Here is a 26,807-nt window from a genome sequence, read left to right as displayed (position 1 = left end):
GGAATATAGGGAAAATATCTATCTTCATTGAAGATAAGAAGTCCAAAAAAATTTAATCAACAACTATTGTAAGGGAGGGGGTTGTAAATTGCAGCCCCGAGGGCAAAGAAAGCTGGTGCCAATTTTATTCATAAAGGCACAGTCCGCTAAAAATAGACAAAGAGTCTGAGCTCGCTCAGAAATAAACACAACACTTGCGTTGATTATAAACAAACTGTAAAATAAATCAAATACAAACATCCTGATGACATTATAAACACTGGTTTGACTCCCAGTGACCAGAATAAACATACAGATTTTATTACAGAATAACCGCACTGAGACTTTCCAGATTGTTCGCGTTCCAGAATGTTACAAATATTTTGTTGCATTTTTTAGACATGATACTTTTTCGGCAGTGTTTCTTTGATAATGCCATAATTATGCTGGCCCTAATTAAATCCACTTTAGTTTTAAATCACTCAATTTGGCTGGGAGAAGCCACTTCAACTTGCTCTCAGACTAACGAGCGCACATTAGCACCTAACCAGAGACCACAGCCACAAATAAATCAGACCTAATTATGTTGCAATTTCAAGTTCGTTATTGAAAATCAGCGAGAGGTGTTCCTTTTCTGGGCGAACATGCAATTCTAAAGCAGAAACAGTGACATCATTTATTGGGGGGAGGATTATACAAGCTTCAAATTTTGCTGGTTTCATCAACACTTTACTCGACTAAGTATTTTTGTGCTACTTGAGGTCTTAACATCAAACTTTCAAACAAGATTAAGTCATACCGTAACATAATTCGCGGGGAATATGCAGCTTTTAGAGAGAGGTTCTGAATGTTTTCCTAGCACGGAACTGTTTGGAAATTTCTTAAAATAAAGTATTTAGCATGGATGGAACAAAGCCAGGTATTCAGTAACAAGGACAAAGCCTAGATGCCTTTCATTTCAATGCATCGCCTTTTTTTAAAGAAAGTTATAATTTAGGGTGTTGCTTTGTTCAGAGTCATTTCAATACAGTATAATACAGGTTTTGGTCAAATTCCGTGTCTCAGTCATTATGGACGAAAACTGTATCCCTGAACTGAAAACCTCCCAAAATTTATCACCAGAAATGATGATCCACGACTCGAGGACCAGCATAAAAACGATTAAACAGAAGCAAATTACTTCACATAACCCAGCTGCTGTATTCTTTTTCTTTAAAAGGAAACACAGGGGTAAATTTAGAAAAGAGAATGTTGATCGTGTATATCGCGGGCAAAATTTTCAACAACCGTCTGACTGCAACTTTGTTAAATACAGACAAACAAGATAAGTTAGCAACTCAATAAAACTCTGTCCATACTAGCGCGCTTGAAACCGCCTGCGATGAATTAACCGCCTCTTATGTCATAGTTCTTAGGTTATCTATACAACAATGACTAAATCTGAATGAACTAGGCGTGCATGTTACGATATCCTCCAAAAACAAACCCTCGTCTTGTTCATGTCCATTTCATTCAAAAGTTCGATGTGTGAAACTTTGTTAACACTACGCTGGGTCTACGCACTGATACCGTTGGCGTAATCTGAGGTTACCCTTTCATGGGAAGAATTGAGCTGTGATTTAAACAGCACGTTTTTTCATATATCTCAAAAGGCTATAGTTAGTTTAGCAACGGTAACGAAGCGAGATAAGAAAAAGGGGCCGATTTTTGCTGTAAAATCATTCGATGGGTTTGTAAATTTTGGCAGCCAATCAGACGGTTGCGTAATCAATTCAAAAGTAATGAAATCAGCTGGAAGACTACCCCGACCTTGGAATCGGATGATGTTTGCTCGTTTTATTGTAGAAGGAAAATTTTGCAACAAGAATTGTACTCAACTCACCATCGTTTGCGCTGCTTGCGGGAGACCCCAGCTCATTGTTGGTATCGTCAATGTTTGGCGAGCTTGATCGAGAAGACAAACTTGCGGTTCTTGGCAGTTGAGCATCCTTTGGGGACGTTGGTGAGGGTGGAATGATTCTTGGTGTCTTTTGTAGATTTTGATTAAAACACAACTGTACTGTGCCGTAGGAAAGATGTCCAACCTCCTCACTCTCTTGTTGTCTTCTGAGCGCCACTTGTGCGGCCATTACTCTTTGTCTTTCAGCTATGAGATTGCAATCCGCGCATGCACAATCTCGCCATTTACAGAACCGTTTGTGTCCTTTGAGTATGGATATCACCCCGTGATTTCGGCACCGAGCACACTTTGGCGAACGCTGAGCTATGGAACCCATTGGAGGCATCGGAGTTGACTTGATCTCGGTTGAACTCGGCTGAAATAAGAACAACAACGCGTAAGCCGGCTAAAGAACTAAGGCAATCAGTACACCAGACAAAGTAGTTGAAGTGGAATAGGGAACCAACAATAATTTTAAGCATTCTTATATCCACGACTGGCCTCCAGCTAAAAAGCAGAAGACCCCATTAAAGCCAAAATACCGCGAATTGTAATGACTGCACGAATTCCCTGACTTCAACATAAAACAAGAAACACTACCAATTTGCTCTCCTACACCTTAGTCCTTTGCAGTAGTTGTCTCGCAGCGAAATTTTGAACTCTAAAATTTTAGTATTCGACCCGAAAAGGAGCAGTTTTTGTAGCCAGATCATCCGTCCTTCAGGCACTACTAGTAATACCTATTGTAAACTGTGAGAGACACTTCTAAGCGTGAGACAACAAACTGGTCTATTTCGGTCTCAGTGGCCCTCTAAATTTAGCCACTTCAAATGAATATATTACGATGAATTGGTGAGAAATTTGCTCATCATTGTTCACAGTCACTGTGCGTAAAACAATTTCCACAAAAATTGTCTCCGCTTAGTTTAATTGATTAGGTATAAAAATAGAAATTTCTAGAGTAACTTATCTACACGGCTAACGTGAAATTGTAACCTAATCTACGCTCTTGACCGAAATTTCTGGTCATGCTCTGAACGTGACAATTTAGAATTATCCAGAAATCATCACATTCTTTTCAGTGAAATGAATAAGCTGATAACAAACGAGTTTCAACGTATTAAAGTAACAGTTAAAAGTTTCGCTACATTCATCGCTCTACAGGTTTTTGAGTTTTGAAGGATCTATGGAGAGCTTTGTGAACAAATCGAAATGTTACAAATCTTAGCGCTTTACAATTACTTATTAATAACGAAAATGACAGATTTGAATTACTTTGTCAGAAAGAAAATATATGTACAAGCTCTGAAAAAAAGTTCAAAGATGACGTTGAATTTCCACTCTTCCATATCAAATCAAGTTCTTGCTTCATTAAGGAGAAAGAAGAGGGTTTGGATGAAACTTGTCTCTTTCAAACAGCATGAAAAGAATGAGACACAGAGCACCAATGGAGCAGAACAACAAACTGATATCAGCAACACAAGAAGCAAACTAAATTCATAGAAGATCACTAACAAGAACAACTTTACCGAGCAATGAAGAGAACTTACTTTTGAGGTAGTGAAGTTTAGACCTTCCTTTGTAATGCTTTGACTAATCTACTAAATGTTACTAATAACTACACTAGATACGTCAGTTAATCATCTGGGGTCAAGGTTGTGGCTCAACCATTCTAGCACATTCCTCAGTCTAAACAAAACAGGTTTACTGCTCATTGTTGCTATGACAATTCAGACAACCTGTCAAGGTACAAGTGAAACAATTCGTGGATAGCAAGTCCTGACGTTTTATAGGTGGATAAATGCAAGTTGTTATTTTATCTTATTTTGAAGTTATGTTAAACTTTTCGACCTGAAGTAAAATCAAAACAAGGGCAGGGTGTTTGCTCGAGGCGGAAAAATAATTTTAAAATGTTATGTATTGCATTGTAAAATATATATCACTACTTCAGGAAAACTGGCTAAAAGCTAGCAGGATAACCGATGGAAAGGTGCGAAGTTTATTTGCTCATTAAACTGAGGGTAGGTGGACAACAGAAATTGCGCAACTTTGATAATTGAATTGAATTTCTCAACATGGCTTAACTGCGATTACTCAAGTTATTGGAAACAATTTCTTTACCACACTGATATAATACAAAATTTATCAGCTCGTGAAAGGTAAATAATACCTCACAAAGGTCAACAGTGAAGCTACAAAGAAAAGTTATAAATGAATATCTTATATAAACCTCTTGTGGCACTGCGGGGCACTGCCACATATTCATGAGATAGCTGATCTTCATAAAGTTTGAAACATTTCCACGTGGCCCCCCTAACGGGTTCATATGACAAAGAACGGTTTGTTGTATTATGCGCTGAAAAAACTTCATTAACCTTGTCAATGGCATTGAAGTAGACTCTGGTTAAAATCTGCTGATACATTGTATCAAGAGCATATCAGCTGTGTTCAGATATAAATAATGCGGTAATAGGTTGTATTCTAGATTTCCATTTGAGGAAGAATTAAACTGTTGAAATATTAGTGTATGTATGTATTTCCTTCCAGGTGTAAATGTTTCATAAAACAATCTTTTATTTCCTTTTAGAAGGTGTCATAAGTGTCATGACATATCTGTCATAGCAATTTAGAATGCGGCAAAAAAATTATTCCATTTTGTTAAAGATGGGTATTTCGCAAGAGTACTATTAATGAAGTTAGTCACCGTTGTTTTCATAGTTTGTGCGTCACTCGTAGAACTAAACGAATCCACAAACACAGCGTGACATTAAACGCGAACTGATTAACTTGATTGGAATCACACTGGCATTGTAAGCCAAGATCAAGGGATCCTTTGTCCTTGTTGAAGTTATCTATCTCTAACAGTCCCCTCCTATTGATTGCTAACTTAGTTATGGCTTCTCCTTGACGCAAAGTCCTAACGGGTGGTCATTTTTGTTGCAAAGTTCGTAACCCTTCATTCTAATCTTAGCTCAGCCTTTATTCAGCAGCATAACGCAGCCTTTAAAGTCTAAATTTAACCCTATAATTTGGTTTACTTTTGTTTCTCGTGGGAGCTGGGTACAGCAGGTGAACTGTCTGAGAATTAAACTACGTCATTGCACCGCTTGAGATTATTCAACCTTCATCAGCGATGGAAACCGATTGACAATAACGAAAAATCGTTGACGAGCAATTGAAATATTTATATCTAACTGTAAGAACAGTGGGCTTAATTAAAAGAGGTCCTAGCGTTAATTCATTGTCTAATTCCGTTTCCTATTTACGTTGGTTTGAATTTGCAGATTTTCTGCTGTTTAGGATCAGAAACTAAAGATACTAAATTAATTATCAGTCGCTTGCGACGGATCCATCCTTCTTATCATCGCAACAGAGCCTCGCAACTTTTAACCACTCTGTCATTCCAACTATTTAGCTATTTTGTATGAAGTTCAGTTCATGTGCTATTTTTAGCTATACGAACTGAAACTCCAGAAATTCAACCGACGAAGATAAGATGTGGATTGTTGCGCAGTAAATCGGATAAGATTTAAGCGTCTCCAAAATAAACAACTGGTTTTTCTTTTTTTCCGTTTGGTATGAGATAAATCCACTCTCACATCTTATTGTTTCGGACAAAGAGACTATGCAAGTAACACACGAATAATCTACATCATGTTTGAATCGTGGATATCAGCCACGATATTTTATGTTTTATGTAAGAGATGATATATGAAAGGTTCCTTAGTTTTAACAAATCAGGCCAGACGTCTCTTTTGATTTAACCCGATTAAGTATCTAACTTCATCTATGGCTTCTTCCTCTCTAGAGCTTTCTTTCTAAGACAGAAAACGTACTAAAAGCGTCATTTAGATATGCGTCGTTGTTTTTTTTTATTGATACTTAACATGCAGAGGTTATTAGTCATTTATTTAGAGATAGAAAAGGAATAACACTCTTTTGCATTGACTGTTAATTCAATCGAACTCCAAAGCCGGATACAACAATGTTTCAGCTGAGTGAATTCCGATCCAATGTTAATAAACTATTTGTCCAGCAAACCTTTCGCTGTCGGCTTCTTCAGATCAAGTTGAGCGACGTTTTATTTGTCTCGCAATGAAAAAGCAAATGGAAAAAGAAAGAAAAACTTCTGTAATTGTAAAATACGATTACTGCATCATTTGTTGTCAAAAAGAATTATAGCCTTTCTAGAATCGGACTTTTTAAAATGGAGGTGAGATAGAAACAAACAGGAATTTGCTATTACGATACAACCAAGAATTGAAGTAATATTTCAGCCAAACATTGAAGCGACATTTCAGATTCTCCTTACTCCTTTCAAGATATAAATTTCCCTTCGACTAGATAAGTTATGTGCATTTATTCTTTGAACTTGGGGAAAATTTTGCAGCAATGTAGGCCAAGAGACAGGCTTGCCACTAACAAAAAAGGAAACAGGTTCCTTGACATCCCATGGTATTCAACGGTAGACACGCTAGTCGAGTGGTGAAGAGAGATGAAAACTAGGAATGTTTAAATGTTTGGGGATACAAAATTGAAGATCTTTTTTAAGAAGGACTTTTACTTAACATCCATGCTTTAAAGTTGCATGTCAAATAAACAGGTAACAGTCGGAGATTTTAGACAAAGCGTCGCCGAAAATGAAGAGTGCAGGGAAATAAAACTAGTATCCGGCAATAGGAAATTCTCAATGAGCCCTGAAGTGTTCATCAATATAGCGGCACAGTTAGGACAATAGGTTAGTATGAAGGGAAATTCTACAATCATCTTCAGTTCAAGCCACTCAAACAAAACGAAAATCTTTCAAAGCGTTCATACCTTGTTGTAAAACTGGTGCATTCTAGCTTAGTCAACGAGTCAGTTCTTAGTCACAAATCATGACAGTCAAATCAGTTGTTACTTGTTGGATTTATCATTTCTCTTTAAAATATTATTAAGGGACACAGCAAACCAGCATTTAAAGGTTAAGTGCTTCATTTTCTCCCGGCTGCTTTGTTCACATGTCATCCCAATACCCGCCTGCCAAATTTAAGGTAATTCTAGAAAATCTGACACGCCCTGAAGAAAATTAATTAATTGCCGACGTTATGTAATGAGTAAACGAGACGTTTCCGCTTATGCGATTAGCTCAGTTCTGGAGAAAACTGAAAAAAGTTTGAAAATACCTACTACATTAAAATGACCGTGGGTCGAGAAGTTTAACGCTAAACCGGAATTTAGCGATAGGAACAATAATAATGATTGTTGACAAAAATTATCAAATAAAGCGCCGCTTGTTTTTCGCTAAATAAATTTGTCTCGTCTCACTATTACTACCATCCGACTGTCCTTCCTCAATATTGTTTGTGGCTAAAGGATTTGTTTTGCCTTCAGCACATGAAAATATAAACTTAGATATCCGTCTACTACTTAACTCAATAACTTTTCATCCACTTACCTTTTAATAATCACACGTATCTAATACAAAATTTCAATGCAAATGAAAGAAACAAGATCGGATTTGAGCAACAGATGTCAGTTGTTTTCAACGTATTGATACGCGCGGAAGATTTTTCCGTCGACACCACAAAGATCTTATGATAAATAGGCTGGCGTATACGAATATATATTGGGTACATTAATAACATGCGACTGTAAATCTTAGCGATGATAACAAAACACGCGGCTCAGTTACGTCAAGGCCGCCTTGGAATGTTCTTGAATGTAGCCTGACAGGCCCCCGAATTGATGCGGACATTTCAATCTCCTTAGGTCATCCTTTTTACAAACAATGTATAAATAAACCAGAATTTTTGCAATCTTATTTAAAAGGAACTATCTAAAACTCTTTCCCACTAAAGAAAGCCATTACTGTACCTAATAAAAGTTGAGGTATTTAACCTTATTTTCATTTTGAATAACTGTTCAGCACACGAGAATTTGCTGCGTTGATAGAAAATGAGTTAAGGTGAAAACCAAAATAACAAAAATGAATGTTTTTTTGTAGTTCTGAATGTATCCTGAATCTTTGCATGTCAGATAAAGAACAAGTTCAAATACAGAATGTCACTGGACAAAGTCAACAGAACCAGACTGGTTCGAATGGTCTCAAAAGATTCAAGAAAAGCTTGGCCAATACTTTTCAGCTTTATCGTTCTACCCATTTATCTAAAGAGCCATTGGTAGAAACTGTAGAATATCGGATAAGCTACACAAAAGAATGGAATCAAATTTTCCGCTGCAAGGCGCAGTTTAACCACATATATCTTAATTGTAGGCGTAGGTAGGTTCTTTTGATTCTCTGGTAATATCTTTGTCATCTCTATTTTTGGAGGCCACATATTCTTTCTGAAGCAATGAAGTTTACGACTTCCTTTTTAACCCTTCTCTAATACATAATTATGCCACTGTTAGCTACAAAATAAGGATGATAGCTGTTTGTAGCAGGCCTCGTTTAAGTGAAATGAAACTGGAAACCGTTCTGTGTTCATTGAGCGTAACATGTTTGCTGACCTGTTTCAGTAGCCGTGTTCTTGTGCATAACAGTTCTGCTAGCGTAATTTATTGGCCATAATTCCGTTCAAAAACAAGAAGAAAGTCTTCGATACTCGGCAAGATCAATCACCAACTTTACTGATTTCTGCTCACTTGCTTCGACTGACTAGAGATCCGGTCAATTTGATCACAAAGCTGCTAATTCAGAGTGATCCACCCATAATGCGTTAAATTTGGAAATTGCATTGCATGAGCCGACCAAGAATAACATGAGTTTCCTCGAGGCACTTTTCTTAATGTCGGCGTATTGCACGCAAATAAACTTGTAACTCTAATGAACTGAATCCCACTCTCCGGAAACTTTGATGTTCTCCTACAAGCACGACAATTTAAATCATCATGCAACTAGAAATTTTTACCAAACCAGTGATCCGATCAAGTTTTGAGACATACTTTTGTTATCTAAAGTACCTCCATCACTCACTTACTAAAGTCAGTTTAATAAAATATGTCGAGTGAAACAAGTGATAACGAAAGGGGCAAGATTAAACAACCGGGAATTTCGGAAGTAATTTCTTATTAGAAAAGAAATCGTTCACCAATACATGGTTGCGATGGTGTATCAATCAGTAATGATTCCAAAGCAGTACAAGGATGTACCTGAACAAGTTAAGTACATCACTGACACAAAACAGTGAGTTCAAAAGGTAATTTGGAAGAATTGAATATTGGAAAAAGCCAAGAGGTTAGATGACTGCAATGATACTAAAAGACATATGCAATGCCTAGTAAAGAGGTTTAAACATCTTGCTGATACAGCTTTGCTCATCCACAAACAAATGGATTTTTATGTTCGTGAAGGTAAATACCAATTTAACTGTGTTAGATCTTCATCGAAACTTGATTGAAAGCAATCTTTTAGGTTTAAATCATTTCTAAATATGCCCCAAGGCTGGCTTGTATAATAGCTTAAAGCTGATCCTAGAAAGTAAATTTGAACATACTCAGTTAAGATTAATTCATCATGACGATGTACTGAAAAGTAAACTAACAAGTTCATTTTGCTTTACTGTTAATATAGTATTACTAGAACTTTCGTTCATGCCTCTTTAGATTGCGATCTCAAGTTCGGCCTTGATATATTTATCACAAACAAAAAGTACTATTTATGCAACAATATTCCTTTGATGAAAGAAGGCGTGGATTTATCACACTAACATCGTTCAGTTCTTTTATAGAGAAGAAAATTTTTTAAGACGGAGTCAACACCGAGCTTGTGAAAGAGTTTGATTGAGATCGTCTTGAGCGAATAGCAAACTTTTAATGTTTAGAAATGAAGTAAGGTGGGCGAGGAAATAGAATAAACAACTACTGTGGTGACAGCAATCTGCTGTTAGTCATATTGGACAATCTGACCCTCGCCTAAGGTGACGAAGCAGTAAACTAATCCATACTGACATAAATATCAGCGGAAACTGTACGGTGGAAAAACGTCCAGATTCCTGATCAAGCCTCGACTTTGGCCGATCTTTTCCACAACAATAACTGACTTTATCATCTGACAATTTTGCAAGAAACTTGTGGACCTTAAGTTATCCATATCCTATTTTCAGCAAATAGACAATCCCTAGAGCAGGTAGAAGGACTAAGTTACATCTTGGTCCGTTAAAACTCCCCCCCCCCCCCCTCCAGACAAATATCCAGAAAGTCCGATACAATTACGATACCAGGACTCTAATATCAATCTCTTGCCTTTTACCGTCCATGGTCTTTTTTTTTTATTTAAGATTGACTTTTTAGACAACATCGATACTTGGACGATATTAAGCAAGTTTTCCTTTCTATTGAAGACATCACGGAAATGTTATCATATCAACAAAACGATGCATCAGTTCGCTTTACTTATCAGTCGTCAGAATTCGTTTATCACAGATTGGAACCGATGAAAACAGTGTCATCGAGAATACGGAAACAGAGTTTATTACCGCCATCTACGGATGTAGTAGTTGTTCTGAAAGACACTTGTTGTTCGATTATTATCGTTTAGTGCTTTCGTTTTCAGATAAACAAAACTAACTAGAACCCGCTATTAAAAATGATTCATAGATTAACTGTCTGGAGGTCTTTTTTTTTAAACGAATTTGCTTTGTGTTCTTTCACGCGACGACCTCTACGGATCATCTACTTAACCACATGGATATTTTGCGGTTTCCGAATAAAAAGGTAAAAATATATCGGTGTTAAGGATATTTAGCATCGATGTCGCAGATAAGCTCTTGTTTTATGATCTCAAGCCAGATTTATGTCTTTGTTTTATTATTTAAAAAGGCGAGGTAAGATTGGGCTCTCTACATTCGGATACATTTGGCTATTATTGGAGTTCAAAGTTTAAGGTAACTGAAATGAAATATTCTCTCGTGGTTACTTTTAAATGTTTCGACTGCGTGATATTTATAGAGCGGTTTGAGCCTCAAAACAACTTTACTGCTTTCTCTCTTTTCTCGCCGAAGAAATAATCAAAAACAAGACAAAGTGGAAAATTTCTTATTGCCACCTAACTGTCCCTATTCCTTGACCCATATCCTTCTGGCCGATTGCACCTCTCTTGATGTGATCAGTGTTATGCAAATTATATTAGAAATACAATTTAAAAAAAATTTCCACTTTTCGTGAGGTTGACTAACCGAGACAAATTTGCAAATGACATATCCTTTTCGTCGCAATGTTAACCGACGGAGGCGGTGAAAGAAGAACGTTCTTAAGTTTCTGGGTGTGAAACAAGGGTTAACTCATGCCCAAAACTTTACTCTGCGGGAAAAAATTTTTTCTCCAGTAAATATATTTTGCCCCAAACTTTCTATATTTATCGCTGATAAACGAATTTTGACGTATTAGCCGTTGTAAAGACGTTCATAATATGTTTCCTCACCAAGCACATTTTGTTATTTAAGTTATGTACAATTTTGAAATAGAAGACCAACGTTTAAAACTATGCAAACATTTTCTTCGAAAACAACAGATTTGAAAACTAAAGAACTCTCTAATTGTTCAATTACTTTGCTACAAGCAGAAATGAACCTTGCAAGGTTCATGTTGACAAGCAGAGAATACACGAGGCCATGTAAGGTAAGTTTTAGTGCATATCATAACATTACATGATTTGTTCACCTACACAGCATAAATCTCGAATAAAGAAAAAGAGTTCGACGTTTTCTTCTTCTGGAAATTCTATTGCAAATACAACAGAACCTAATTGGCTCTTTTACTGAGCTAAAGGAGGTACTTGTTGATTTTGGAGCTATGCAGACCTCACCAGAAGTACCAACTTATTAACTTTCTGTTTAAGGAGAAAGCAACATTTAAATGAAACTCAAAATTATAGAAAGGCTTACTGTGCTTATTGGACTCTCTTCGGTAAAAGGCTTTCCATCCTCAGCTGCCATTTCATTTGTGACTGTCGGGTACATGTCTCCGGCGACAAACTTTTACAGCGTAACCCAGGACACGCTGTCTACACGCTCTACTGAGCTGTCATTCCCTCTTCTGCGTCACTTATTGCTATTTTAAGTTCAAATCAAATTCTTCTTCGAACTCCTGTGCAGAATTTTCGCTGTCCTATTGTTTAAGCCGCGTCCCAAGAATAAACTCGCGGCTATTTTAAGCATAAAAAGGTGCTGGCATGGCCACCTCTTTTTATCGGCTGTTCAACGAGTCAAGGAAAAAATGTATTTATCACGACGTGCGGGTGCGAGGTAAATACAACAGCGCATGTACTTCATGGCACCTAACTGAGACACATATCCCAACACCCACGGACTGACGCAAGTGTTAGGAATGAGTCATTCAATAGCTTCTGTATTCAACATTACAGAAGGTTCTTTTCCAGTAGAGAGGAATCCTATATTTAACTGTTTTTGCAAAGAAAAAAAATTCCAAGCAGATGCGATTCAGTTGATTTGTTTTGTTCCCGAAGCTGAATTACTTGTTTATTTGTTACAGAGTTACTTTTATTTGGATACAGGAGTCTGTTTGCTATTGACAACAAGTCGGCTGCACATCGACTTGCCGCCGCCAGGCCGGCCGCGCGCCGGCTTAAAAAGCTAAGACTTACATTTCTACGTCAGTCACGATTTGATGACGAATGTTTTCTCTCGCACTTAGTAGTAAAGGGCACTGAAAGAACTCTAATTCGCTCATGGATATTTCGTAGCTTTGAAGAGTGGGCGGTTGTTTTTCGTATTTTACAACAGAAAAATTCGATGTGTTAGGTTAGCGTGACAGCCAGAGTCATGTGGAATTTTCTGTCTCGACTTCTCGCATAATTCAGTCCAATTAATGAGATGCCAAGACACGCAACGCTCATAAAATCACGCAGCCAATTTTATGGCTAGAAAAGTTTCATAGCCGGTGAAATAAGGACCTCGTCGTTGATTTACTGCTGTTTAAAATTCCTGCGCCCCTTGCGGCCGTTTTGAATATCAGGATAACGTGTGATTTTTAAAGTCTAGTTGTCTGTGTCTTTGATAAAAATGTTGCAAATGAAGTGTGGAGTACATGTTGACAACTGTTGGCCTAAAGGTTTGTTTAGCACACGGACATCAAATACAAAGCCAAGTCGCTGAAAATCATTTGAAACCTTGAAATTATTTGATATCACCGGAAATTATAATCTTATAACACCTCGTTCAGGGTTTAGAAACCACAGTTACTCTTCCATGAAACATAAGCTTAAATGCAACTTTTCAAAAGTTTTAGCTGCCATTGTCTATGATTGAAAAGTAAAATAACAATGGATATTTACTCTTAGCATAGACAAGTTAATTACTTTGCTGTTCCGGTTTCTCCAAACTGGCGTCTATCAAGTAGTTGTCTGGCTTCACATGTAGATAAAATATCTCTATAAACTGTTAGCAGCATAATGACCTTCCCTAAGAGTTGAAGTTTAATAGATTAAATGTCTTAGCAAGCAAAGCATTACAACAGTGGGAGTCAGCATTAAAAGTGATGTTTATTTTAACTCGTCATTGGAAACAAAACTTGAGATAGCACAATATATATCCTTCTCATGAAATATAAAAGGCACTGTACCTGTTGTTTTAAATTGGCGTAATTCGGATAACAGGATTAATAACATCAAAGAATGGACTGGTTTGAGGCCGAGCGAGTTTGACAAAATTCGTATGGAATGGAGAGAATTGATTTACAGCTCATCGTTGGCGCCCCCACGGTTAGTGAGATTACGGGACAAGTGAGGTAAAGTGAATTGAAGAGGGATTAATTCTTGTTTATTCTAATTCCTTTTCGATTTGACGAGTTCTCAGGATGTAAATTTTTAAAGGGATTTTCCAGAAAGCGCTGAAAGACCAAAGGCGTGTGAGCAAAGCCTGAGTATCTGAGAAGGGAGGGGCAGAGATGAACAAAAGAGACATGCTTTGAATACTGAATATAGACTCTGACAAAATGGCGGGATGACGTAAAGTGCAGTTAGCAAGGTTTTTATTAAAGCTTACTCTTTGTTCTGATATTTTCTCCGTTGACGCGCTGTCTGAAGAAACCAAAGCTACTTCTCTTTTCGAAATTATTTTACTTGGCTATTTCTGGTAAGGCGAAACGAGAGGTTGTCTCGATGGCAGAGGCGATGAGTAGTGTTTTACAGTCGCCTTATTATTTTGATTTCCTTAAAAGAATTTGAAATACTCGGAGGTGAATTGATCGAATATTGAGTAAAGTTCAAAACATTTTAGAATAAGTTCCTTGTGTGAAACCTTTTGATGCGTCATGTCGGTTGTTTGTTTTTGTTATCTGCTTTGTTTCAAAATCTTGAACTGGAACAAATGGATGAACACATGGGGGAGTTGAATTTGAATATGTGCAAAAGTTCTTGTTTCTTGCGCGAAACGTTTGCGATTGCCAAAGCAGAATTTTCGAGAAAACTCAGTAGTAATTTTTAACAATAAACTAACGCATCATACTCTGCGTGTGAATTACGGATTTAATAAAATCTCAGTTCAGACAGATTAGAAAATAAATTGCAACTATTACTCGCCTATTACTTCTAATGTGGGTTTTAAGGCCCCCTTTTAATCACTAACTTCTGCTTGCTCCAATTGTACACATGGCCTGCTTCACAGCGTAAAATAACGTAGAACCGATAAGTTCTTGAAGACCGTAAACGATGAACCGCTCGACTGGATCTCTAGGTGAAACTAAACCTTTTCTTTGGTTAATAAAGTTGTGGTTTACGAACGATGTTACGGTTACACTGAAGAGATGACTATTACAGTTGTTTCAGCAACATCGAAATGAGCTTGCAGTTGGAACTAAAGCTTATCATTTCACGATATCAACTCTGATTAAAGTAATTTATATTTAGCAGTAACTGATACCTGGCAATTCATGCTTGTTTCATTAATGTCTTGAGTTGGCGCAGTTCAAAGAACAGGTGTCAGCGTTTGTTGAAGAGCACTAACCAAGGCTTCCCATCACAAGCGGGTGGTGCGATGGTCAAACATAACTGGACAACTGTTTCAGCACACAACAATTGATAGACTGTTCTCATTATCAGTAGGTCTTTCGAGAGCAATCGATTTAATCAAGTGACTCATGACTATGGGTTGCTTATCGATTGGACAGTAACATATCCTGGTTATTCAAGTATATCGTATTTTGACCAGCGAACTGATCCTCACAGGTACACCACAATGGAAAACATTGAAGGAAACAGAGTCTGGGAAAATGGAGGTTTCTACAGATTCGTGTGCAGTGTCTTCAATTCCTATTCACATGTGAGGATCAGTTTAAGGTTTGTCAGTGCTTTTTTTTTAATTGTGACAATTGTGTTTTCGCTCATCGATTGACATGGACTGGCGTTGATTCATCTCTGTTCGATGAATTGTCACTAGAAATAAACTTAAAAACGCAGTCATTTGTGTAATAATATGGAGGTCTATTATGTGTGTAATGTGGACAGGTCAATGTGTGATTATATAACTTCTGTTCATTTCCTGTCTAGCACACGTGAGTCTAAAATTAGATATCGTCGCCAGCAACTGATGAGTTATTGAAATCACAATAAAGAGGTCAGCAAAGCTTTTGATCTGCCTCTGTTGAAGCGCATGAAAAATTGACTCTTTTTGGAGTGTCTATCATTTAAAGGAGAGATTATCATCTCGAGTTAATTCTTTCGACCTCTTTCTGTCAAAAAGAACCGATTAAGCAGACAACACAAAATCTCATTTCTATATTGACTTAACTTTGAATAATGTCTGTTTCCATCCTTGGGACCATTATACTCGATCCACCTTTTCAGGTCAGAGAGGACAAATGTTTCCAAAATAAGAGAGGTACATTTGTAAATGTGGTAACAGATTCTTGGGGAGCTTAGAGAAGACAAATGTTTCTAACATAAGAAAAGTACATTCACAAATGCGTTAACAGATTCTTGGGGAACGAAGTTTTTTGAGCGATAGCTTTTTTTTAGAGTGTCTATTTTTGTATTCAAGTTTTTTTTTCTTTTTTTGAGATTAAAACTGATTAGCGTTAATATGGGTGTCTAGTTATTGTGTTACATCGGGATCAATTTATTGCTATTACCTAATGGTTACATAACTATGATAATTTTGTAAATTTGTTTTGCATTCATATGAACAGAAGCACATCTCCAACTTTGTACCGTGTCATTCGTTTGAAAGAAGATGATGTTTACCTAGTGGCACAGCATGTTTGGTGATCTCAAGGATCCTAATAACGGTTAAACTTATGAGCGGATAAGCTCTTTACGGATGCTAGGATGAGCGAAAACTTTACAAACTGCTTTGATTTCACCGCAATTCATGTCACAGGAGCACTCAGTTGAAGAAAATTTTGTATGCATTCGAAGTTAAGGTAGCCCCTCTTTTTCTATTATCCGCATGATAAAGATGTTAATACCAAGAAAAAGTTTAAAAACTCCTATTTCTGTCACTGACTTAACTGAACTTACCAGCAAAGAGGTACCAACCAAACCACCCCCTTTGGAAGTCGTGTTCTCAGAATCAGACATTATTCAATCCACTTTCTCTGAATCAGCAATAAAAGCTTTACAAGAAGCTTCTTTCCTTGCAATGTCTGCCACTATTTCTATTTGTTTGTCTCTCAGACCTTTTTTGCTTATTTTGTAAAAGGAAATGAAACTGCTGGAAAAAGGAAGAGCTTTGCTGGAAATTTTTTGCAGCGTGCCTCTTCACAGTCAACTGAGAACTAATCTTGATTAAATATCTAATAAGAATTTTACCGACGGAGGGTGGATGGCATAGGTGAAACAGATGGTAAATTGATGACTAGAATCTCATGATAAATTCTGTTGTTATGTAACCCTTAAAAGAACTGTCACAGATTAATGAACCACTAGGCGCGACCTGAGGAGTGATAAGTGAATCGGTGTCTAAGATAAATTGTACCGAAAGGTCTGGAGTCTGGCATTTGTTACTTAATCATAGAAAATTTATGTCATTAGGTTTCTAAATGTTACCATTTCTAGCCTTTTTAAACAATATCTGTTTAAGTGTGTCCTCAACAATGAGCGTCTTGCTTTAAGAATTACATAACATCAGCTCAAGGACGCGTGCTGTTGTATGTACGTGATTCAAGATTAAGAACTGTTGATGGAACAAACACCTTATACAAAGAATTAAGTAGGTCTCGGTAAAAATATTGCCTCCTTCCTCATGACAAATAGATCTAGACAAAGCGAATCTGACCGCTCCATAGAAAAGTTCGAAAGACCATCTTGCGTAGAGTTGCAACCAACACCTAAAATAGAAACGTGTGGCTATTTAAGTCAAAGTCCATTTGTACTCCGCAAACAAATGTGAGATTTTAATTAACGAATGCATCTGTACCGCCCAGGCTGACGATTTGTCACGAAAGCGATTTTCGGTGTTTAAGAAGGACAACTATCATTTCAATTTACAGTGCTGACGAGGAGCGTTCTTGGGTACAAAAAGCCTGAAATATCTTTAATGTTTACCAAAAAAACTGAAGAAATTTAACGAATGACGCAGACGATCGTATCATACGCAACAGTCATCGTGTATCGGTTGAAAATTTATACGCCCTTTAGCTCACCTCTTTCAATAGTGACCTTTCTAGAGTCTTCATGGTGGCGATCTATCGCTACTCAGAAAAAAAGATTCTAACGATCATTCATGTGTCATGAAAAGAAAAGACAGAAACTTCTTCCTATTACATAGCTTCGTTCCTTATGTAAAGATTTAGAATCGGAAGCTCCGCACGAGTTCGTGCAAAAATTGACTCATTAAATATATTTTAGTATCTGAGCGAGCATAACTCCCCTAAGGGCTCATTTGTCTGCGTCAGTAAAGATGGAAGAAAAGTTTTTTGTCTTTTCTTATACTATTAAAGTGGATGACCGCCCCCCCCCCCCCTCCCCAGTAATAGACTGTGGTCGTGCAGCAAAGGTTTTCCTGCAAGTGCTGTCGGAGAGGGAAGTTTCTTCTTCAGTCCTCTCCTTTTGCAACACCAATTGCAACAAACTTCCGAAAACCCTTATTTCATTTGTTATTTGGCTCCATGTCTTAACTGAAAAAAAACTAAGTTTCATCTATAAACCTTTCAAGCCAGTCCAGTCCTCATAATGTGGTTCATTGTCAAGTCATGTTATCAATTAAAAAACAGAAAAAGACAAAGCAGTTCGGGTAATTATAACAAGAAATAATCGTCGCATCTGTGTAATCAAATATAACGTGCTGAAAATTACTTCTATCTCTTTATCGTTTTCATACGCAGCAATAAAGCCAATGCTCCGGAACCCACTGACCTAACCCAGCTGTCGTACTAGACATGGAACATGAAGGTTTCACCATCTCTCGACGTTTGTTTAGATTTAGTCGTGTTTTTATTTACTGAATCTTTGTAGTTTCTTGTCAAACTCTGCTAGTATATTGGGCAAAGAGTGTTTCGTTTTGGATGTCAAGTGAGAGGCCAAATGAATGAAGACTGGCACTTCCATTGGAATGCCCTTTGTCTACCGTTGAAAAGATCGAGTAAGGAGTTTAATGTGTTGGAGTAAATTCGAGACAAAGAAGAACTAACAACAAAATCAACTCAGAAACTGATAAAAAAAATCAACCATATCAACACCAGATCCCACAGGTGACATGCCCACCACTTTTAAGAAGGAATGTTTCAACAAACTATGTAAGTTACAGCCAAATGCAAAGACAAATGAACGTGTGGTGACTTTGTACTTATCCCGGCCAAGCCCTTCACCAAAGTTCAAAAAGTGATAAATATATATTTTCATTCAGTTTCAGCCTTTAAGATTAATAACAAGTACAGAAAGGTTAGCCCCTCTAACATTTTTGTCCTAAGTCCGTACTTCCTATGTCAGATGCTGACCTACTTTGTGATCGAAATCTTGCATGAAATGTTCCCTATTTACTTTCCTTCTCCAAAATATTTACAAGTCGAATCGCAAGGAATATGATTACACATTCGAGCAAAAGGATGAAAAGAGACGGTGAGCCAACTTTCACAGGGAGTGACTGCTCACTAATTTTTGCTTTTTGCCAATTAAATGAACCAAGCGTTAACTTTCTCTTCTCCCTTGTCTTCTTTCTTGTTTGTCGGTGTATGATAAGAGTTATACTCGTAATGATGACAAAGTTAAAATGTACTTTTGTTTTGCTAACAAAACGTGGGCTTTCTTTTCTTAGTATCATCCGTTTATCTTGGACAAGTGACATGAGATATGACAACAGACAGTACCTCACGATATTCTGAAGCATGTTTTGAATGATTCTTTATTATTTCTATCAAATTGATTCCCCAAAAGATCCTGAGCACAGGTGCAGACGTAACAAAAGACTACGCTGGTGGTTTTAAAATCTCAATTACTTTTACTGAAAACTGACGCCTTCTTCAGAAGGCGTCTTACCGACCTTCACCGCCCCGAGTAACAGGCACTGTCAGAGGTCTATCTAGACCTTGAATGGTAGTTGGTGGCACAGAGAAATACTTAAACCTCCAACAGATATTAAACTAGGTTATTTTGAAAATGATTTAGGGAGATAAACAAGTCATTTCTCGAAGGTCAAAATTCCTTTGGGTACTAACGCTTAACCCTAAAATCAAAAAGCAACTCCTGACCTATTTTAGGCTTCGCTTAACGATCTCCTTGTTATATTGCGAGCTCCATTCTTAAAACGTTCGCTTGTTGTGCATTTGGACAACTTCAGCTCACGACCCAGACTATAAATATAGACTTAACACTTCGTCTTATAGTTTTATGGGAGCATTGAAATTTATTTGCATCACCGCCTGTTATGCTCTCTACACATGTAACCCTAACCCCACACACATCAGATCAGCTACAGCATTCTTTGTTTCAGTTTAGGTAATGACAACCATTTGAGTAACAAAATCGGACCACTTTTGCCATTCGAACACCTTTTTTTATCTTGGTGTCTTTAACCAATGATCAGAGACACTAGGCCTGTATATTTATCTACACCGAGTGAACGAAATTGATACACAAAGCAAAACTAGCGATCTTCGTTACGTCTATTATCAAAGACTTAAAATGTTATCCAATACTGAAACGTGATTGTCAAACTGATAGAATCAACCTGGCCTCTCAATCAATTTAGCAAAGACTGGAGTACAAAAGCTGAAACAAGTTATTTGTGTGGATACAGATTTCTCACTCAACTTCAACTTAACATACACCACAAGTAACTAATGATCTGATCGTGGCTGAACTTGGCCGATTTTAACACCGAGCATAACCACGGTAAATAGACTAATTTACTTACAATTACAACCTTAATACTCACACCACAGCCTATAACACTCCTGAACATATAACTCCTGTTGTAAAGAAATATCTACACGTCTAAAAAATAACGAAATAATCAAATGACAGAAAGTGTCATTGGGATATTGACGGCACTGTCTATTGAGTTATAAAAACCAATAATGGTGTCTAAAAGCAAGTATTGATAGAGTAGCAACGAAGCTTTTAGAGACAACATCACAAGTGTAAAGGCGTTTTGTAGCATAGAGGCGCGTTGTCTACGTACGGTAAAACACTCAGTTGTTGTACATTGAACCTCTTGTCCTTTGTTCCCTGAGATTAAGACGTCAACTATTTATTTATTCATTTATTTTGGAGGGGGGAGGGGGAAAAATTCATTGAATAATTTCTTAATTGTATCTCAGAAATCATTGAAGTGTGAAAGTCCAGTTTCTGGAGCTCTTCTTTATCATGTTTCGAAAAAGTTCTGTTTCGAGATAGGTCCAGCACCAGGAACCAATGTGCGGTGTAATTATATTAAGCACTGCTGTGAGACATGACATTAAATCAGATCATGATTGCTCAACTCATAAATTGTTTTATATTGTTTCAACCTCGTTTTCTCCGGTAGAGTTTTGGCAAATTTTGTCTTCCCTGGGGAAAAACAGGCGAATGCAATATAAAGAATTTGTCCCATGATATGTTGATGTTTTCTCTTGCCTACCTATTGCTGTCGCTGTTCTAAATATCCTCGACTAACTGTACAGTTAAACGAAAGTTAATTCATCACTAGCCTTGTCCCAAAGCATGGTGTGAACTTAAAATAGAGCAATTATGGGCAATAAAGCAATTTGTTACCTTCATGCTTACGTTAAGTTGAATCGTTCTTACAGATCACAGAAAGAAAATAGGCCTCCATAGTATGGGTGCTACATAACCTGCGTCTGCCCCATAGAGATATGAACCGAGAAAAATGAGTTCAGTGACCTCAAAACTATGATTCAAAACAAAGTGTGTTTATACTCACCATGCCAGTAAACTGATCTGTAGAGCTTTCTTTGATTGCTTTGCGAGTTGACTGCCTCTGAATGGCCTCCATCGCTTGTTCTTTTCCATTCGTGGACAGACGAATGCCGAACGAAGAACTATCTTCAATATAAGTGCGGTATTGCTTTTCCGAGTTGAAATAAATACACTCGTTCCATCGTCTGAATAAAACAAACGCGCTATACTGTTGAGATTTCTGACCTGTGGTGGTTTTTCCAGTTGGATGATTAAGCACGTGTTCTCTGAGCTTTAGAAGCCACGCTTTCTGCATCGAACTGAGATTACAGCCGTGCGCAGTGATCCAGCGTACACCCACAAGGAAATTCAAACGTGCATGAATAACTGATTCGCACGCGAGATGTTTTAAAACAACTCTGTAAATTTTCTAGAAGTTTACCCTTTTTTCCTTTCATAAGAGTGATCCGCAAAAGCTTCTTTCATTTACCTCCGGAGCGATTTAATCTTTAATAGGCAGCTTATAAACAGTATTCCAGAAGTTACCAATTTGTTTACTTGTTACAAAGTTACTTAGTTTTAGATACAAGATATCCAATTGGTTCTAGAACCTTATGAGGGTCATCCCAGTCACGTCAATAACTATCATGACTGAATATTTCTTATGTTTGAGTATGGAGCTCCTTGAATCCAAGAGGAAGGAAGTTAGAAATTTCGATGAGGATAGTTTGATTCTAGCAAACTTACCTTTGAGCGGTTTATTACTTCAGTTGTCAATTTTAAGTGAAAAATACTGTCGTTTCATTTAGCGTGACTTATTGCGGTCGGAATATTGTTTTCATTTTGAGCGCCGTCTAGAATAATCTGTCTAGCTACTCTATATTGATGACTTCACATTAAATTTCCCGGTTGAAATGATTTAACGCTAATTTTAAATGAATGGTCCCTCACCTCCTTGTCTGTTCAGTGCTCGATGATCTTAAAGAGAAAGGATCAATTGATATTTCTCATAACTCGTTGATTTTATAGCCTTTTTCAGTATTACTTCACTCATTTAACTGTGGTCGATATTGGCTCTGTAGTTTGTAGTAAAAGTAACAGTTCCAACACAAAGAGATGAATAGTTGCCCAAAGTACTTTCCGGTTTATGAGTCAAATATGAATCACTTTGTCGTCATTTTGGAGTACACCAAGCATTTCAAGTCGTACTGCTTTACAAAGCTAGTTACACAATTTCTAGTGAGCTTAGGCTCAGGTATACCCGTAACCGGATACCGTGCAGCGGAAAATTTCATTTCCTCGGTGCCCCTCTGGAGGCACGTAGCTAAGTTATGCTATAACGTCACCTCTATAAGATGTCTAAAGAAAGTCTGAGGGGTCGATCAAACAAAATGTCGATGAGAAAAAACATGCGATTTGTCGCTATGGAACCTATATACTACTTTGGCGTACAAGTGAACAAACTAGAACTGTTTCCTAAACCATGATTTTGACTGCTATCATGAAATGGTTGAGTTTTTCCAGCAATAAAGACAATTCAATGATGATATCCTCAGGAAATCGACCCTGAGATCCTTTTTCTTCGCAGATAATGGTTCCGGAATCCGGCAGTAAGATACAATATTACACAAGCTTTGGTCCAGAAAACTGCACCTTTCGATTTAAAATACAAACTTAGAATTATCAGTAACCAGTGGTAAAACTGTTTGTGATGGTTTGTGTAGACATTACAATTAAGGTTTTATCGTTATGATTTGAAACTTCTGGACGTCTTACATTTGCACCGTTGAACTGTCTTTATGAAAATGATGTCGTGACAAACTCGCGGTGCTCCACGTAATTGATCCCTATACGTGCCACTGAATCTATATCGGCACCGTACGTTTATTGGTGCCAACTAACTATCAAACAAAATTGCGTTGTATGTTTTAATCATCAAGAATAGTTCTTCGGTGGGTGTCTTTTTTTCCTTGCTTTTACTTTCAAGGAAAGTTACAGTGGCTTATGTGCCTATATTATAGGAAAATGAAGTTAAGATAGTCCTAATGGAATATGTAAGATGACTAGGTCCCATAAAGGGGTTGATCAAATTTTAAAAAGTTGCTATTTTGAGTCGCTTAGTTTCCCTTGCTGGCCTTGATAACGATGAAGTATTTCGAAACAAAGAAGTGTTGATCTCCTTTACAAGCCATGTAACTACATGATTATATCTGACGGAAGGTAACACGTTAGTATGGCTCTCGTTCAGATAAGATATGTTCTTTCTGATTTATAACCGCCCGGTGACATAAAGAGAATACTTTACTGTGTGACATGAAAACAAGTCAATCAAACTTTATAAAATTTCAATTTTTTTTTAAGCTGTTGGCAATCACTCAGTCTGCTTTGTTGTTCGTCACGTGATAAGGATTGTTGAAAGACAAAATTGGCATCCAGCAAGAATTTTCTGTGTTTGTGTTTTTAGCTGACCTAAGTCTTCGGAAAATGAATGGAAATAATATAATACCATAAGCCACTCGGTTAAAAAAAGTTATGATAAGCCAGTTGATCATTTCCTATTCCTTTTGGCGGTCTTATCTCACGGATAGAATTTCGATCACCTTTTCTTGTTGCGGTCGTGAATTTGACATGGAGCAGATATTTCTACATAGACTACAATTTGTGGTTTAAATATTAGGGTAAATCCATCATGTTGCAAAAAGATGTTCAATTACGAAGAAAATGACTTTACCTTACAAAAATTGATCCCGTTCCTGGAAATAACCCTTCTCCTATTTTTAACCTCTTTGATCTTCTCGTTTTGTTAGGTTAAGTCCATGGCGAAGTCTTAAGTTTTAATTTCGCTCTTTCGACACCCCTTTTTTTCTTAGAGGTGACTTAAGGTGTAAATAAATAGTACTTTTCATCCTCCGCACTGAATTTCTAATCAGGTAACTTATACAAATAGCACTTAGCTCTTTCAGAGGCCGTACCTTGGGTACGCCCTTTCTTCTCCGAATTTTTCTGTTTATTCTGTTGTTGTGTAACGGTCTTCGAGGGCTATTTTCTCTTAAAATATCTTTTTAAGTATGATTCTAATTCTGTCAGTAAGTACATTATAATTTTTGTATTGACAATCTTGTTTTCGTTTTTCCCGACCTTGACCGTAAGAGTAAGAAATTTAAGGTAAAAAAATGATTTTGTAAGCGTAAACATCTCGAAGGTACATGTTTAGCATGCATGAACTGTTTCTCGTAACGTGATTCGCTAACTAAGTGAGAAATGATGTCAATGGATGAAGATTGACAGCTCAGTAAATGTCACCATATAAGCTGGTGACCAGCATTCTCCCTAAGATCTGAGCTAGTTCTCAAGGTAGTAAGTTGTGTAATAAAAAGGGGAATAAGGAAAATATCAACAGTACAAAGAGTGTAAGAAATTTCCTCTAACAGGATGAGCGATTTAAACTTTCGATGGCATAGTGCAGTCCATTGACAGGATATCTTTGGTTATCCTGAACTATGAAATTAGAGAGATATTATTACTTTATACCAACTGTCAAAATATCAGTCATCGATATTTCAGTCTAGTGACGCTTTAAATTATGATTAACTGTCAATGTGCATCTGTGATATTCGTCCTACAAAGAAAAAGATGGCTGGAGCTCATCAACGTCTTTTTTGTTACCGTTTTCCTCTCGCATTCGTTCTTTATCATTTTCGTGCGAGTTTAAATGGCAGGCTACTCATTTCCAGTTTCTTCATTCTTCCATCAATGAAGTGTGACACCTCGGGCATGCGCATTGATTGAATTTGTTTGAAAGGAAGGTGCATAATGCCGCCATTTTTAAGTCGGAGAAAACAACTACACACATGCAGTTTTGAGCATCTTTGAAGTCAAGCACAGTCGAGTTAATTGTGTGAGAAGATTCCGTGTCTTGCTCGCTGTGATTAGTTTGCAATATGTTTTCCTCTTGGGCTGGTTGTCAGATCGACAAACACAAATTGACATAAAATGCCTATCAGACCAGTCAATTATGCGTGCCTGATATACCTTTTTCTTTGGGTCACAATACAACAAAGGCTACCACCTACCCGGCAGACAACACCAACTTGCTATTTTTAAATAATGCACGATGATGGATTTCCCACATTTCTTAGCCGATCAGCTTTGTACTAAAATTTAGTGGAAGAATTAAGCAGCCTTAAATGTCGGCCGGACTGCAGGAAGTAAGGAAAGAAAAGAGTTATAGTTTTGATAGTAGTAATAACGTCTGTTTTACAAGCATATCTCGGTCCATAGTCCATTGCGTGGCTGACCTTGACCCGACATTATGTAACATTATGCAATTGACCGACGGCGTGCTTCAGGTTTGTCCATGAATAATTGATGATAGACGAATTTTTGTTGAGGAAAAAGTGAAATGTATTGTCAAAATCAAAACTATTTTTGAAAGCAGTAATGAGATTATTTTGAATGGAACTTTGTAGTCTCTTGATGAAGCATAATCGGTCAGAGAACCGTAAGGTGATTTTAAGGGGAAGAATTATTATTTCGGTGTTGATTTCATATTTACTGACATGCTGCCGCGATGAAGTGTTCCTAAAGAGAAGAATACAATTACCCAGCTCTGATCACAGATGTATTACTATTTGGATATAACTTAGCAAACTCGTTTTCTTGTGTTTAACGTACTCCATTCTCGCCCCATATTAGCCATACTGTCACCTTTAAACTCGTTTGATAAAGTTGAATCAGTGGACTTCGTTATTCCGTGAGTTCATAGGCAACCCCCAAAACATTCTACAGCACGGAAACACTTTTAGATCTTTACAAGCTGTTGATGGTGCCACGCTTTGTTACACTGTTTCTAAACATTTTCCAACATTGTTTGTCTGACATATCAGGTATCATGCTTCGCTGTGAATTGGTCATTTATAACGCACATATATGAGATAGTGAAATAAATTATAGAGAGTCCACGCTGAATCAAATACAATTTTACAAACTTGAATACGTAACCCTACACTTAGTCAATTACTGCTATTAGCGACCTGATTTGCGTGATGGATCAAATAAGTCAGATTTTGTTTGTAGTTTATCACTGCTGCCGGCCACTATTTCTCTATCTAGCATTACTGTTACTAATGACAACTTCTATAACTGTCATAAAAATGATAATAGTAATGATAATAGTTGTGATAATAAAGGTGGCTCCCCAACTACTTAGCGGTGATTTTCCAAGTAAAAAAAAACAAGTTATATGATAAAATTAACGTCCATAAGAAAACGTTTTACATAACAGTTCTTTGAATTAATTTCATATCTTTACTCATGTCAATATGCCCTAAGTAAATAATAAACGACAAATTGGTTGAAGTCAATAGAACTTACCAAAGGGAGGCTGTTTGTTAAACCAGACAAAACGTCGTTTTTGGAAGAAGTTTCCTTTGAAGCAGACATTTGGTCCCAAAGTCAGACGCACTGAATCAGTTGTATTAAAAATTACTGATATTAACGGCAAAATTTTTTGCTTTAGGTTGTCTGTTCAGATAATTCTGTTTGGAAATTGGACGTTTTCTGCGAGAACCTACGAGTTCTGTCACGTTTCATTTTCCGTCCACACGTTTTATCAAATGC

The 26,807-nt window shown here is 37.2% G+C and overlaps 1 protein-coding gene and 1 long non-coding RNA gene across 8 annotated transcripts in view; one reads left to right on the top strand and one right to left on the bottom strand.

The window, feature by feature from the left end:
* LOC113672368 (doublesex and mab-3 related transcription factor 3, truncated) overlaps positions 1–26,807 on the bottom strand; it is a 32,774-nt gene extending 5,967 nt beyond the window's left edge. The window contains exons 1-3 of one of the 6 annotated variants that reach the window (XM_089211658.1): positions 22,140–22,461; positions 21,214–21,508; positions 1,862–2,294 (exon numbers count right to left, since the gene is read on the bottom strand). In XM_089211658.1, the coding sequence (XP_089067784.1) occupies positions 1,862–2,294; positions 21,214–21,504 (724 nt within the window). In that variant the 5' untranslated portion in view covers positions 21,505–21,508; positions 22,140–22,461. Of the gene's footprint in view, positions 1–1,861; positions 2,295–11,784; positions 12,159–14,778; positions 14,937–16,373; positions 17,183–21,213; positions 21,658–22,139; positions 22,462–26,561 lie in introns of those variants that run through there. The other 5 variants (XM_089211660.1, XM_089211662.1, XM_089211661.1 and 2 more) reach the window with 5 other exon arrangements.
* Positions 13,450–16,268, top strand: LOC149041917 (uncharacterized). Of its 2 annotated transcripts, XR_016188230.1 has the most exons (4): positions 13,450–13,645; positions 15,084–15,194; positions 15,405–15,471; positions 16,043–16,179. It is a non-coding gene; the product is annotated as an uncharacterized LOC149041917 (long non-coding RNA). The 2 variants fall into 2 exon arrangements; XR_016188229.1 differs by lacking the exon at positions 15,405–15,471 and having other exon boundaries at positions 16,043–16,268.

The sequence above is a fragment of the Pocillopora damicornis genome, chromosome 7 (assembly GCF_964200805.1).
Source record: "Pocillopora damicornis chromosome 7, jaPocDami1.2, whole genome shotgun sequence".
Lineage (NCBI taxonomy): Eukaryota > Metazoa > Cnidaria > Anthozoa > Scleractinia > Pocilloporidae > Pocillopora > Pocillopora damicornis.
The sequence above is the reverse complement of the archived record's forward strand: the minus strand, read 5'-3'. Positions and strand labels throughout refer to the sequence as shown.